General features: G+C 35.8%; 1 protein-coding gene across 1 annotated transcript in view; it reads left to right on the top strand.

Annotated features, from left to right (window-relative positions):
* The first annotated feature begins 387 nt into the window (after nt 1-387).
* LOC113057469 (uncharacterized) overlaps nt 388-13,951 on the top strand; it is a 34,104-nt gene continuing 20,540 nt past the window's right edge. Inside the window, exons 1-5 of the mRNA XM_026224901.1 lie at nt 388-488; nt 4,592-4,697; nt 7,168-7,316; nt 7,655-7,779; nt 12,776-12,889. Of these exons, the coding sequence (XP_026080686.1) occupies nt 388-488; nt 4,592-4,697; nt 7,168-7,316; nt 7,655-7,779; nt 12,776-12,889 (595 nt within the window). The remainder of the gene's footprint in view (nt 489-4,591; nt 4,698-7,167; nt 7,317-7,654; nt 7,780-12,775; nt 12,890-13,951) is intronic.

Below are 13,951 nucleotides of genomic sequence, written 5' to 3' on the forward strand. Positions count from 1 at the left end.
ATGAAAATAAGTCATACGTTTTTAACACCTTGAAGATGAGTAAATTATAATTTTAGTGTGAACTGCATCTTTATTAATTATGTCCAGTCTTATTAACTTTGTAAAAATCACCTTTAAACATTGCGTCTTCTCTACAGCTGGAGCTCATCATTGCAGTACACTACAGTCACAGGTAAGATGTTAAAAAATCTTTGTGTGCATGTCATGAAAGTTCATGTGAAATTCAGATATGATGCACTGGTGGTACCAGATCAAAAGAATTCCCTGTAATTAATTATCAGTATTGTATGCTCGCGCTCCTTCAAACGCATCAAAACTGCATCGACGAGTTTCAAAAGCGATTTATGTGGTCGTAGGGGAGAGAAAAATAAACAACATGTTCTAGAAATGAGTGAAAACAAAATGAGAGAGTTTCTCCTCACCACAGAGCACATCCAGTTCAGAGGGATACTCTCGTCCGTGCCTCCGCTGCTGGGTCTTCCTCACAGGTGGCTTTGTGCGGGTGTGCGTCTGCGTGGGCGACGCTGGGTGTCTCTGAGTTTGGCATCCCCAGGCTGAAAAAATACAGAAAGAGAGGAAATGTTTGCTTTCTATAGTTGCAGGTTTTCCATTTGCAAAAGAGCTCCGCGCACCCACACACACACACACACACACGTATATCAGAGGAGGAACAAAGAGCCACCCCTCTGGTGCCAAAACACTCAGAGCACTCAGGTGTGAGAGAAAAACCACACTCACAGTTATCAGGCTCCACGCTCTCAGCCCACCACACCTCTTCTTACGCACCACAGACTTTCTGAACGAGAGGCTTTACGATTAAAAACAACAGCGTGCCAGCAAACCATCGGTGGTCATGGTGCATGCATGTGGCTCGCAGATTTGCTCTGAACAAGCAACAGGTTGTTCGGTCGTCCACTGGTTAGTTTTAATGGTGGGAAGGTTAGTTGTAAAGATGAGACTTTTTAATTATTATTTATTAGCTTTTATTTTTAGAATTTCAGTTTTAAATTTTTTTTAATTTTTGTTATTTGCTTTATTTTATTATTAATCTATTATTAATTTAAACACACACACACACACACACTCAGGTGCATCTCCAAAAACTTTTATATCATGGAAAAGTTATTTCTTTTTTGTAATTTAATTTAAAAAGGTTTTTTTTTTTTTTTTTTTAATTCTGACGTACAGCTTAGGAAAATAATAATTCAGGATCTCAATTTTTTTTAATATTTTCTCAAAGATCAATCAAAAAAAGATTGATAAAACAGAAATGTTCGAGATCTCCAAAGCTGGTTTAATTATGCACTTAATACTTGGTTGGGGCTCCTTTTGCATGAATTACTGCTTCAATGCGGAGTGGCATGAAGGTGATCAGCCTGTGGCACTACTGAGGCATTGCAATGACTGAGTGGTCCTCTGTATTGTTTGTCAGATGTTACTTATCTTCCTCTTCACAATACCCCATAGATCCTCTGTGAGGTTCAGGTCAGGTGAGTTGGCTGGCCAATCAAGCACAGTAGTATCATGGTCATCAAACCAATTTGAAGTGGATTTGGCACTGTGGGCTGGTGCTAAAGTCCTCCTGCAAAATGAAATCAGCATCTTCATGAAGCTTGTCAGCATTGGAAGCATAAAGTGCTCCAAAATCTCCTGGTAGATGGCTGCATTGACTTTGGACTTAATAAAACACAATAGACCAACACCAGCAGACGTCACGGCACCCAAATCATCTCTGACTTCAGAAACTTCACACTGGACTTCAAGCAGCTTGAATTCTGTGCCTGAAGACGTCTGAGTATGTTGACTCTTGATGCGCTGACTCCAGCTTCAGTCCACTCCTTGTGAAGCTCTGCCAAATTCTTGAATCGGCTTTTCCTGACAATCTTCCCAAGGCTGTGGTCATCCCTGTTGCTTGTGCACCTTTTCTTGCCACATTTTTTCCTTCCAGTAAATTTTCTATGAATATATCTTGATACAGCACTCTGTGAACAGCAGCCCTTTCATCAATGACCCTCTGTGGCTGACACTCCTTGTGGAGGGTGTTATGATTGTCTTCTAGACAAGTCACTTTCCCATAATTGTGGTTGTGGTTAAACTAGCCCAAGAGGTACGCAGTATTTATACTCAAAATTAAATAAAACTAAAAATGGAATATTCACATTTTTTGAGATACTGAATTTTTAATTTTCCCAAGCTGTAAATCGTAACCATCAGAAAAAAAGAAAAAAAAAAACTTGAAATATTTCAGTTTGTGTGCAATGAATTTAGAATATAAGAAAGATAGCTTTTTTTATGAAATGACCTTTTCTAAGATATAATTTTTTTAGATGCACGTGTATATATATTTTATTACGTTAATTTTTTTATAGCTTTAATAGATTTTATTTCAGTTTTAGTCATTTTAAATATTTTTTATAAAAGGTTTTATTTATTTAAATTTCCATTTTAGTTTTTGTAATTTATGTTTTTTATAGTTTTATAAGGCTTTAATTTTTTTTTCTGTTGTAAGGTACAGTTTTTAATTTATTATTATTATTATTATTATTATTAATTGTTCAGAAACCAGTGAGTAGCACACAAAGCATATTACAGATCAGAATCACGGAAAATAATAATAATAATAATAATAATAATAATAATAATAATAACAAACAAAAGTAACAAAAACATTAAAAACATTTTAAAAAGTTAAAGTATTTCATATAATATTTATATTTTAATTTGTTTCAATTAGCTTTATTTCAATTATTGGAAATTATTAATTATAGTTATTATTTTAATATTTTAGTTGTACTTAATGACTGTACTGTCCAACATCCAAGTAGGATTTAGTTAATGCAGTCCTTTTAAAATCTTACCTACAGTCAATGGTGATTTAATGCCAGAAATTCTTAATGCAGTCTACATTTTAAAAACAAATTACATAAAATCTGAAAGATTCTTATACAGGATGTCAAGTAGGAAGTATATGGGAGATAAAAAGAAATTGTAAATGCCATTAACAGTGTAACATATCACTTTTCAAACTGAATGACGAGAGAGAGTGCTGCCATCTGTTTAGTGTTATGGAGGACAGTTGTTCAGATGACAGACACTCGTCAGTCTTCAGGAAATGTAGGTGTGCGTTTGCATCATGTGGTTCCGCTTATGTCTTCCGCCGTCTTCTATACGTTCCACTATAGAATATTGTAGTTCAGAATAGTTCGTAGATCTGTGTTGCGATTAAAAAAGAGGTCTACTTCTAGAGTAATGAATTGAGAAAGATAACGTTAGACATGCCAAAAGTAGTCTCATATAAAAACAGTGCTTTCTCACGAAGGCTGTCGTGTTAATATCACATGACCTGCTGTATATTTCCATAACAATAACCCTAGTGACGTCACCGAAGAAGTTTTGTTTCTATACTATTGTAGTATTTATTAATATTTTGATATTTTAGATATTATTAAATTTTATGTGCTTTTATTAGTTTTTTTATAGCTTTAATTTATTCTTCTTTTTTGTTAATTTTTTTTATATACATTTATTTTAATTATTTTTTTAAATTAAATTATATATTTTTTAATTATAATTTTTTTTTTTTGTCGTTGTAATTTTAGATATTTGTATTTCTTTTTTTTTGGGGGGGGGGGGGGTTGAAATGTTTTTTTTTTTTCAGTTTCAGTTTACTTTCGGATATTTGGTTGCAGAATAAATAATAAAACAGGTGACAAAATCTGCAACATCGCAGAACCTTATTGAACCGGACTGAATCAACATTGAGCTAAATAACGACAATATTGCCTTCTGTACAGCTGCTTATTGTCCAGTAATTAATAATATGACGAACTAAATTTAATCAACACTGAACTAAATTAAACTGAATGACACGATTCACTTTTTTTAAGTTTCTTCATAGCTGATTTGCTACATTAACAGTTCATATCTTTTTTCTTATTGGGAGTCTGCTATATAAACAAATGTGACTTAACTCAACAAATACCGTACATCTATAAAAAGGGTGCTTCTACAATAACATCAGTAACCAAATGTTCTACATGGCATTTGACTAGCACATAATGTGTCTGTTTAATTTGAAGCGGCCTGTACAAGAGAAGACACTCGAGTTTAGATGAGGCATGTTACAATAGGATTTCTGTGTGGGCTTCTCACCTTTAAAACCACACCAACGCGCACACACTCACACACTCCCATCTCGTCTGCTCTGTGGGGAAGCCACCTGCAGATGTTAGATGTAGAGATACAGTTTGTGGTAGTTCAAGAGTCACAGGTGTACAAAGCTCGACTTCAGTACAGCAGAAAGACACAAACACCTACAGACACAAGACCAGACGTCCACCACAGCACGCCTTCCTCCGCACACTAATGCATGCACTGCGGTTAGAAAAGTGGGTTACCTGGAAGGTTACCGGTTTATTTCTCTGTGCGTCGACATCCAGGTGTGTTGTGGGACATCTGACCCTTTGCTGTGACCCCCTTTGTGTGTCTGCTTTGGTTTGTGTGTGATTATGTGACAATGACAGAAGTTTCTGAATTGAATGCATTAAACATCTAAATGAAATGCACATGTTCCTATTGTCTTTTTTCGCAGTCGCAGACAGTTTGGCCTGAAGGACCAGGATGAGGTGAAGTTCATCGAGCACCAAACGCAGTATCTGAGACCTGGCTGCTGCCCTCGTGCTCACCTTCAACACCAGGTACATACTTCCTGTCCACGGCCACATCCCTTTGAGTGGGATCTTTTTATATGTACAGACAAGACACTACATGCAAAAACTTTGTTTTTCATGCACTGGTCATATTTGAGATTTTGGGCTATTTGGGTCGTCTTAATGTGTTGTTTAAGTCTAGTGGAAGGAAAACATCCAAAATACACTTTGAATCTGTTTGCATGTGTAAATCTCAATTTTACAACAATGGCCAGTTTCTCAAGTGTTTTATTTCTTTTTTTTGTCCACTTCAGCAGTACTTACATACAGTACATAAAAACTTATGTTTATTTATATCCTGAAGTTTTTTTTACACATGGGGTTTGTTCATAAATCATTCACCTGATCTGATCCGACATTCATTCCTAAAATCATGGTGGGTTAATTTTAATTTTTTTGTACATATTCTTGATGTTGACTATTTTCTGCATTATGGAGTCATAAAAATTTCGTCCGTAAAAAGTTTTGACTGTAATATGCCAAAAGAATGAAACAACCGTTTTGAATCGGTTTTATCCAGTATTCAGATTTCTATACTGGAATAATGCATGTTTAATAAGATTATGCATCATTTGCATATTTAAACATAATATCTCAGAAAACTTGTAATTCCTTATTAGCAGTTCTTAATAGGGCTGCACGATGTGTCGTTTAAGCATCGATATCGCGATGTACGAATCCAAGATAGTCACATCGCAGGATGTGTGATGTAGGCTGTCGTAGTTAATCCGTTATTCATTAACCGTACGGGTCAGCTGCTCCCCGGACCTTGACGAATGTGATTCGTGGATTAATTGCACAGCTTTACCATCATAGAGTTTTTAAGTCCTGTCAGTTTACAGGGCAATGAGAAAGAGCGTGCGAGAGAGAGAGAGTGCGCGTGAGAGAGAGAGAGAGAGAGAGAGAGCGCATGCGAGAGAGAGAGAGGGAGAGAGAGAGCGCATGCGAGAGAGAGAGAGACAGAGAGAGAGACAGAGAGAGAGCCCCGGCCGCACACTCTTGCTCTCTCTCTCCCTCACGCATATGAATCAATTGACACAATGACGTCAATGTTTGAAATAATTTAAAATGAGAATATAAGTGTGCTCACCCCATTTTTGTTTGTAAGAAAACATTTTATAAAATTTCATATTGCAGAAAAAATAAATAATCGCAATGTCATTTTTTCCCAATATCATGCAGCCCTAGTTCTTAATGTAATCAATCAACTGGGGAAGTATGGTGAGGTTTATAAGTTATTAGAAATATTGTGATAACTTTTAGTATTCCTAGGGGAGTCTTGCCTAATTAAGCATATACTTTCATTTTATATTTCCTTGGGACTAAACTGCAGAACTATTTACAAAACAGTCATTTCTGCATCGCCTTTCTAGATTTTCCACTATTTTGTCATGGAAGCTCTATCATGGATTTATTCATTTGCTTTTGGAGCAAATGGGAATATGAAATATTATTTGCGGTCTACTCTGCTGTCACTACTATAGAAATTCATCAACTAAGATGACCTGCTCTTCTGAGAATCCCAGTTTAATGTGAAAAGGGTCCATTGTATTTTAAACAACAAAAAGGCTTTATAATCTCGCTTTCCTGCCAACTTCAGTCAAGAAAATGAATTACATAAGAACACTACAATTATGACAACTCTCACAGCTTGGGGGAAAGTGAATAAAATTAATAATTCATCATTATCACCATGTAGATACACCCCATTCTGGCTCAAACCTGACTTTCAACTATACAACAAACCTATCTATTTTCAATCATGGCAACAAAAAGGAATAACACACCCCTGCATTTATTTCAAAACTTATATAATTTAACACACTAGTCCAGAAGTATGGTCTTGGGGTATAAAAGTATCTCCAGTATCAACAAATAAAATCCATAATCAAATATAAGATTAATAATGTAATAAATAACCCATCCCTCCCAGTTGAAGGAAGAGATAATGAAACTCAATACAAAAACAATACCTATTGTCTCCACTAGTAAACCCCCAATTATTATTATTATTTTATAATAATAAAAAAGTCTGTTAGATACTCAATGATTTGTATGCTTCCTCCCACACACCTAGATACAATGACGCACACACACACACACACACACACACACACACACACACACACATACAGGAGTTATCAGAATTATCTTTAAAATGTTAGCTATCAGTTTATATGTTTGTTTGTCCAAGTCATTTTATATTTGGCACTTGTAATCATCTTCACTTTCTTTACTTGAATAATAATAAAAAAAATAATAATAATGAAAAACTTTTTAATGTTGAAATAAGCCTATTAAAATAGCACATACAAAATCTTAAAAGTAGTAAGACTCCAACCCATATTTGCTTATTTTTCTATAAATGGTCTGGTTGTCTATCCAGATCACCAAGCTATATCAAAACTACCAAGAAAATCCTCTTTTTCATCATATGCATCCTTTAATGACTTAAAAGTGGCAGCACAAAGAGCAGTTTTACTGTCCTCCACTGGAGGTCTCTGTGTTTGTGCAGTTCAGATCACTGACACATTCTAAGAAATACCACAGGAGGAGAATCAAAGGAAAAGAGGAGCTCAGATGCCTCCTTCTGAGAAACCACTGCAGGTTTCATCAGTATTTATCAAACACATCTGCGCTTTATTAGAAATAAAAGAGATCGTTTAGAAAGTCAGTTTAATGGTCAAACATTTGTAGAGTGTAAGTCAGAGAGAGAGGTTTAGTTACTGACACATAAATCTTCTATTTATAATAGATAATATATAAAATATTATTATTTGATATGTAAATGTATTCGTTTATTTATACATTTATTCTGTAGCTAAAACATTGCAGCATGTCTCCAGCCCCACCGGGATCATATATATTTATTCAAAGCAATTATATATTAAGTTAGGCTTTGATGTGTTTGTATTATATGTGCATTGTCCGTATGTTCGCTGCAGGTTTGATGGATCGTGCTTTGTGTCAGGGTCGGGATCTTCAAGCTCTCGTCGCAGGACTCGAAGCCTGCAGCACGTGGGAGAACGTTGCGTGTCTGCAAGACTGCCGATAGTTTACTGGCAGCATGGTAAGTACGTGTGTGTCTTTGCACCTAAATACACACATACACACAGAGACGTAACAGTGTCAAATACCAACATCCTGAACTGTCAAAGAATAACTTGCATTGATGTTTTTGTGGAAAGTGGTGGCATAGTATGTAAGTGGTAGACTTTGACATGCTTTACAAATTATATTCTAATACAATTTGAAATTGGATTTTGCTCGTTCGTTTATTATTCTTTTTATTATACATGAATTTTTAATATTAATTTAAAGCCTGCATAGAATATCTAGGATCATTACAGGGCAATTTAAAATGATCTAGTGAAGACAAAAAGTTGATCAAATCACTTCATGACCAGTTCTCATTTATTTAAAACATAGATGTAGGTTTTTGCTTTCTTGAAAAATAAATGTAAATGTCACTGGTGTAAGCTTATTAATAGCCTGTGGTTTTTGTTGGCTTACAATGCTTGTGGTGTGAAAAGCACGTGTATGTTTAAAATGCGTGAAACCACAGGGCTGATGTATAATTCATTAGTGCACGATTTTGATCTCACGCAACACAAAACACGAGGTAAGAAAATAGCACTTGTGTTAACTTTAAGATGGCTTTTTAATAAACAAGGCTCTAATGCATTGTCAAACAGACACTAAAAACAGTAAACGAATGTTTGCATCGTTATTAGTTGCGTTTACTAAGGCAACCATCATTACTATAATTCAAGCTCTAAACCGATTATACTTTCACCTTGCAAGTGATTATTGACTTGGACCTGTAAGAAACCACCTAACAACACTCTAGCAACCACATATTAATCTGCAAGAGACCACTCAACCATAAATCAGTATCCTGGTAATCATTTTCAACATTTTAGCGTCACTGTGGCGAGGTTTGCACTTTTCACATTTTTTATTTCCATCCATTTAATCAGCAAAATACCACCAAAACTAATAAAAATTCCACCAAAATTCAGTAAAAGGGAAAGGCGGTGTTAGTACTTGTTTAAAAGGGTCATATGATGCGAATAAAATTTTTCCTTTGTCTTTAAGCTCTTGGTGCATAAAAAAGTAGGGATGCATGATCATGATTTTTTCATGGCCGATTCCGATGCCGATTTTTTACAAGCAAACTTGCCGATTCTGATACCGATTTTTTTACAAGCAAACTGGCCGATTCTGATACCGATTTTTTACAAGCAAACTGGCCGATTCCGATACGGATTTCCGATTTTTTTTAACAAACAAGAAAGAAGGAAAGTATGCATAAACAAGATGTTTATTTGGTATTAATAAGCCAAAAAAAATCAGCCGAAAAAGACCAAAAAGCGTCCGATTGCCGATCGTGTATTTTAAGCAAAAACCGTACAGTTCCGATTTATGGATGGTCAACCGGTGCGTCCCTTTAAAGAAGATCTGTAAAGTTGCAAAGACTAAAGTCTCAAACCCAAAGAGATATTCTTTGTAAAAGTTAAGTCTCATTCACATCCACCTAAAACGTCTCATTCCAAAACGCCCTCACATCTCTACATCACTATGTAAGAAGATTTGCATAACGCCGCCCAGATGTTTGCACAAAGAAAGAAGGCGTACCTTTTATTCTCTCTGTTGTTGCCGGTGCCATGTCGTGGAGTCGCTGTTTGTTTCCTTGTGAAAAGTGAAAACTACTTTGTTTGGTTTCCCGAAAGATGACAAGACTAGAAATCAATTGTGTTGAAGTTCAACACTGTTCCAGAACAATCCAACCCAAATATTCAGATGTGTGCTGTGCATTTCATGGAGGATGAGGACTGTTTCCTGAGCCAGTAGCCTGCACTGCATCTGTGGCACAATGGTTGTTTTTATAAAGTTGGGCAGTTCAAACATTGCAAGGACAGTCTGGCGCTTCTGACTCATAGCCTGTAAGAACATATTTTATATTTAAATAATTTGCCACTGATCATTCAAACCTGAGTTTTGAGCAGTGTAGAGTAGGCTTGTTGTTTTTAGTTTCTCAGATCACAAATGCAGACATGGTTTTATGCTTACATAGCGTGATACGCAATGCTTATAAAGATATATACTAAGATATACTAAGTCATTATAATCAGTAATTATGTCCCCACTTGATGCAACAAATGCCTCATCTGTAATGGGTTTTATGAGTTTTGTTTCGTCTAGTGATGTCCAGATCATGAACAAATCTTTCCATTTTATAGGATCTTTTCATTAAACTGGTTGAACCAGTTCACCAAATCGAACTGAATCGTTTGAAACGGTTCGTGTCTCCAGTACACACTTATCTACAAATTACTCAAGTTAATTGGTTTAATGCATTTGGCCAATCACAATGCACTGGATAGCTAGCCAATCAGAGCACACCTCGCCTTTATAGCGCGATGACCCTTTCAAAATGGACACATTTCAGATAGCAGGGCATAGAGGAGAAACTATAATGTACATTATATGGAAAATAATGTATTTTTTTAACCTTAAAGGGTTAGTTCGCCCAAAAATGAAAATTATGTAATAAATAACTCACCCTTATGCTGTTCCAAACATGTAAGGCCTCCTTTTATCTTCGGAACACAGTTTAAGATATTTTAGATTTAGTCCGAGAGCTCTCAGTCCCTCCATTGAAACTGTGTGTACGGTATACTGTCCATGTCCAGAAAGGTAAGAAAAACATCATCAAAGTAGTCCATGTGACATCAGAGGGTCAGTTAGAATTTTTTGAAGCATCGAAAATACATTTTGGTCCAAAAATAGCAAAAACAACGACTTTATTCAGCATTGTCTTCTCTTCCGTGTCTGTGTGAGAGAGAGTTCAAATCAAAGCAGCTGGATTTCCGGTTCGCGAAAGAATCATTCAGTTCACCAAATCGAACTGAATCGTTTTAAACGGTTCGCATCTCTAATACGGATTAATCCACAAATGACTTAAGCTGTTAACTTTTTTAATGTGGCTGACACTCCCTCTGAGTTCAAACAAACCAATTTCCCGGAGTAATTCATTTACTCAAACAGTACACTGACTGAACTGCTATGATGAACACCGAGCCGAGTCAGATAACGAACAATAGACTGACTCGTTCACGAGTGAAGAACTGGTTGCATCGGTGTTCGGATCACCAGTAGTTCTTTCGGACAGTTCAATTCAATAAACCGGTTGAAGAAAACGGTTCACCAGTTCTTTTGCGCTTGACGTAATGGCGTCATTGGCGATGATTGCCCTTGATTCAAGCCTTAGGTTTACCCGCACCAATAACACTAGCACAGAATCAGTTCAGAATCAATCATTTCACTCGTGAACGAGTCAGTCTATTGTTCGTTATCTGGCTCGGCTCGGTGTTCATCACAGCAGTTCAGTCAGTGTACTGTTTGAGTACATGAATTACTCCGGGATATTGGTTTGTTTGAACTCAGAGGGAGTGTCAGCCACATTAAAATTTTTTACAGCTTAAGTCATTTGTGGATTAATGCGTATTAGAGATGCGAACCGTTTAAAACGATTCAGTTCGATTTGGTGAACTGAATGATTCGTTCGCAAACCGGAAATCCAGCTGGTTTGATTTGAACTCTCTCTCACACAGACATGGAAGAGAAGACAATGCTGAATAAAGTCGTTGTTTTTGCTATTTTTGGACCAAAATGTATTTTCGATGCTTCAAAAAATTCCAACGGCCCCTCTGATGTCACATGAACTACTTTGGTAATGTTTTTCTTAACATTCTGGACATGGACAGTATACCGTACACACAGCTTCAATGGAGGGACTCAGAGCTCTCGGACTAAATCTAAAATATCTTAAACTGTGTTCCGAAGATAAAAGGAGGCCTTACATGTTTGGAACAGGATAAGGGTGAGTTGTTAATGACATAATTTTCATTTTCGGGCGAACTAACCCTTTAAACCACATACACACATTGCATTACACCAAATACACAAAATAATGTTCTTTTTAGCAACATCATATGACCCCATTAACGTATGATATAGGAATATACTGTAGATGTATACTGTAGTCAATATCGTCTGCTTTTGCTCTACTTCACCAATGAAACTCAGAAAATCAATTTAAGTGGGCACATATTGGATAAATTAATTAATTGGTAAACACAGCAAAACAATTCATTTCCATTTGGTTTTATAATAATTGCCTGAGTTTGAGTCAGCACATTGAAAGTGGTCAGACTTGAAGTGGGTGATCATTTTTAAAGAAATAGTTTACCCAAACTTGAAATTGTGCTGAAAATGTATTCACCCTCAGGAGTTTGATGGTTTATCAGAACAGAATTGGAGAAATGTAGAGTAGCATTACATAACTTGCTCACCACTGGATCCTCTGCAGTGAATGGGAGTCCAAACAGCTGACAAAAACATCACAATAATCCAAAATATAAAAGTAATCCACACCACTCCAGACCATCAGTTAATGTCTTGTGAAGTGAAAAGCAAAAAAGCAAATCTTACAAATGTTTGTAACATACAAATCCATCAAGACATATTTAACTTAAAAAATGTGGATCGAGTTCTCTATCCATAATATAGCTTTCTCCAATGAAAAAGTAAACTACTCCGAATCGGTTGAAAAACACGCACAAATCAAGCACCGTTAACATACAAAAACAGTCCAAAACCATTCCAAACAAATATGTGGGTTTGATGTGAAAGGACAACAGGAGATTAACTTTTTCACTGGAGAAAGCGTTTATTATTTATTATGGACTCATATTTTGGTCAAAAGTGACAGTTTAAAGTCAAAACCGCCTTAAATGTTGGATTTATTTCCATGTTAATTTATGGACTGGAGTGCTGTGGATTACTTGTGGATTAGTTTTTATCATCTGTTTGGACTCTCATTCTGACAGCACCCATTCACTGCAGAGCTCAATTCACCCAAATCTGATGATGAAACAAACTCAAAATCTTAGATGGCCTGAGGTTAAGTGCATTTTCACCAAATGTTCATTTTAGGGTAAACTGAATGTCCATATACTGGATGTCAAATGTATATTTTGATTTTCTTTATTTCCCTTTAGCCACTTTTAAATGGAAACTGTGGTTGGGCTTTATGACGGAAAAACACATTCCATCTCTGAAGTGTGACTCTGACTTCTTTGTCACATTACGTCGACAACATGGTCATGTTTCAGGTATTCATAAGTACTGCTTTAGATGACACCACACAACAAATGCACTCAAACTGGCCAGCAAGTACTGATGGGAAAAAAATGCTTGGTCACAAGGGTCATGTTTATTACCCTCTTGTTCCTTAAGGTTGTTATTTGTTTTCCTGCTTATTTTAGAGCTATTCCCTTAATATAGTCCAATATCACATTTAAATGTTCGTGTTCAGACAAACAAGACAGTGTAAACAGAAAACACAGATATCTACACGATGACCGCTTGGAGGGGAAACTAGACAAGTGGCAATTATTTAAAAAATATAAACTGTGTCTCACAAATTATATTGAATTAAGTGGATTATGAAGGCATTAGAATAAAGGGGGTCATTTTGAAGCAATTGCACACGATTTGATCACAATAATGCGTCCTTAGCATTGGGCTGGTTATTAGATAACTGCTGAGTTCAGCTTTGTGATTCATTTTATGCTGGTTCTGACACAACGTCTCAAACACAACGTCTGTATTCACAGCTTGCCGAAGCCTAAAGACATGTATTTTCTGCTGAAATTAGATTATCTTCAGTACCAAAATAAAGTCATGCAATTGAATCCTTAGAGACAGGCTGATGGTGTTGTCATTTTAACGCTAGAAAACCATTGAGAAGGACAATATTCACATTTGTGATTGGGAATTTTAGTTTTAATTACAGTTTCTTAAATGTGTTCAGTTGTCCGTGTAGTTGGAATACTATATTTGGAATTTTGAATATTAAGTATTAGTTAGAAAATATCTGTCTAAATTCTGTATCGTTAAATTAAATGAATTTGAACTCTTTCCTATCACTTCAGCAGAGTAATTGAGTTTTTGCTTTGCTTTAGTTTATATTTTTGTGCATATACACTACTGTTTAAAAGATTGGAGCCGATTGACTCTTATGCTCACAAAGGCTACTTTTATTTGATCAAAAATACAGTAAAACTGAAATATTGTTACAAAAATGACACTTTTCTATTTGAATATTTTGTAAAAATTTAATTTATTCCTGTGATGCAAGGCTGAATTGTACTCCAGTCTTCAGTGTAACATGA

The sequence above is a fragment of the Carassius auratus genome, chromosome 38 (assembly GCF_003368295.1).
Source record: "Carassius auratus strain Wakin chromosome 38, ASM336829v1, whole genome shotgun sequence".
Classification (NCBI taxonomy): Eukaryota; Metazoa; Chordata; class Actinopteri; order Cypriniformes; family Cyprinidae; genus Carassius; species Carassius auratus.